Source organism: Alexandromys fortis, unplaced genomic scaffold (assembly GCF_014885135.2).
Source record: "Alexandromys fortis isolate MF-2015 unplaced genomic scaffold, M_Fortis_MF-2015_v1.1 scaffold_16, whole genome shotgun sequence".
Classification (NCBI taxonomy): domain Eukaryota; kingdom Metazoa; phylum Chordata; class Mammalia; order Rodentia; family Cricetidae; genus Alexandromys; species Alexandromys fortis.
This window is the reverse complement of record NW_026067893.1, coordinates 18,960,153-18,961,603: the sequence shown is the minus strand read 5'-3', so window position 1 is coordinate 18,961,603 and position 1,451 is coordinate 18,960,153. Positions and strand designations below refer to the sequence as shown.

Below are 1,451 nucleotides of genomic sequence, written 5' to 3'. Positions count from 1 at the left end.
TGACCCCTTCCTGCTGAGAGAAAGGTGGGTGGTCCAACCTAATCCATGCTCTCAGGGTGAAGTCTGAGGATGCTCTCAGCGGGTTCTGTTCATTACCCCACAGCCAGGGAGTTCCTTTGAGACAGTCAGGGGCAGCATCTCCTCTTGCCACACAGTGCTCACAGGTTCATCCACATTTGCATCTTCTGAGCTTAGACTCCCCGTCACCCAGCAGCTGACGGCACGAGGAGTGTTCTGCTGTGAGCGGCACACGGAAGACCAGGGAGGTGATGATCTGGGACAGCAGTTGGATTAGACTAAGTGAGAGTTAGAAATATAGGGCTTATCGAGTTAAGATTGTTGCCTGACCCAAGCTGAACACAAAGACAAGTTATATGAGACTCTCAAAGATGCCTGTAGGTCAGGGGCCATCATCAGGGTCCACACTGGAGAGCCCACTGTACTCAGACATCAGGATTGAGAACCCTGGCTGTGCCCCCAGTGGTGTAGAGGAACACTGGCGTGGAAACACCAGCTGGGGCAGAGAACCTTCTTAGCTGGTGCTAAGGATATTTAAGGAGCTCCTCTGTGTGGAGATCCCCAGGGGAAAAAAAATCTTGCTTCTGCTTGTTGGTATCATACCTTGTTTGAATTCTAAAGATTGCTTGAATTCTAAAGACCTTCCTCAAAGATATCCAGATATAAAATATTTCTGTGATTTCAAAAAAAAAAAGGTAGGAAGTGGGGAATGATGGTAGACAAGCCTGGGTGATGGTTAACTGTCCTTCATGTTGATGCTGGGAGGGGAAATGAGGTAGAAGGTTGAGAGAAAAACAACAAAAACTGTGACTGAAAGATGTCATCAGAAACCCAGTTCATCATTAAAGAAAAGAGAAGTTGCTGAGTCCCCAACTCCAAAATACTTTCAAAAATTTGTTAGGGTTGATCAAAGACCAGGTAAGGGTCTGTAGTCACAAGACTTCTGTGAGCCAGGGGTGCTGGACCACACTTTGGATGCGTATGCAGCTCAGCAGCTGTTGGGAGGACCAAAGCAGAGAGATCATGTTTTATTTTAGGCCAGTGTGAACTACACAGTGAGTTCTGGACTGACCAGAGCAACATACTGAATCTCTATCTCAAAAAACAAGCAAACAAAAATAAAAATGATTCTGTGGTTTGATGGAGGTGGGTCTTGTAATAATAAAGAAACTGCCTCGGCCCTCATAGGACAGAAAATTAGGTGGGTGGAGAAAACAGAACAGAATTGTGGGAAAAAGAAGCTGAGAGTGAGTCGCCATGATGCTCCCACTCCAGACAGACGCAGGTTAAGATCCTCTCTGGTAAGCCAGCTCATGGGCTACACAGAATATTAGAAATGGGTTAGAACAATATGTAAGAGCTAGCCAATAAGAAACTGGACCTAGCCGGGCCAGGCAGTGTTTGAAAGAATACAGTTTCCGTGTAATTATTTC

General features: G+C 46.0%; 1 protein-coding gene across 1 annotated transcript in view; it reads left to right on the top strand.

Annotated features, from left to right (window-relative positions):
• Window positions 1-389: 389 nt before the first annotated feature.
• Window positions 390-1,451, top strand: part of Cc2d2b (coiled-coil and C2 domain containing 2B) — a 65,820-nt gene continuing 64,758 nt past the window's right edge. Inside the window, exon 1 of the mRNA XM_050146229.1 lies at window positions 390-485. Within this exon, the coding sequence (XP_050002186.1) occupies window positions 390-485 (96 nt within the window). The remainder of the gene's footprint in view (window positions 486-1,451) is intronic.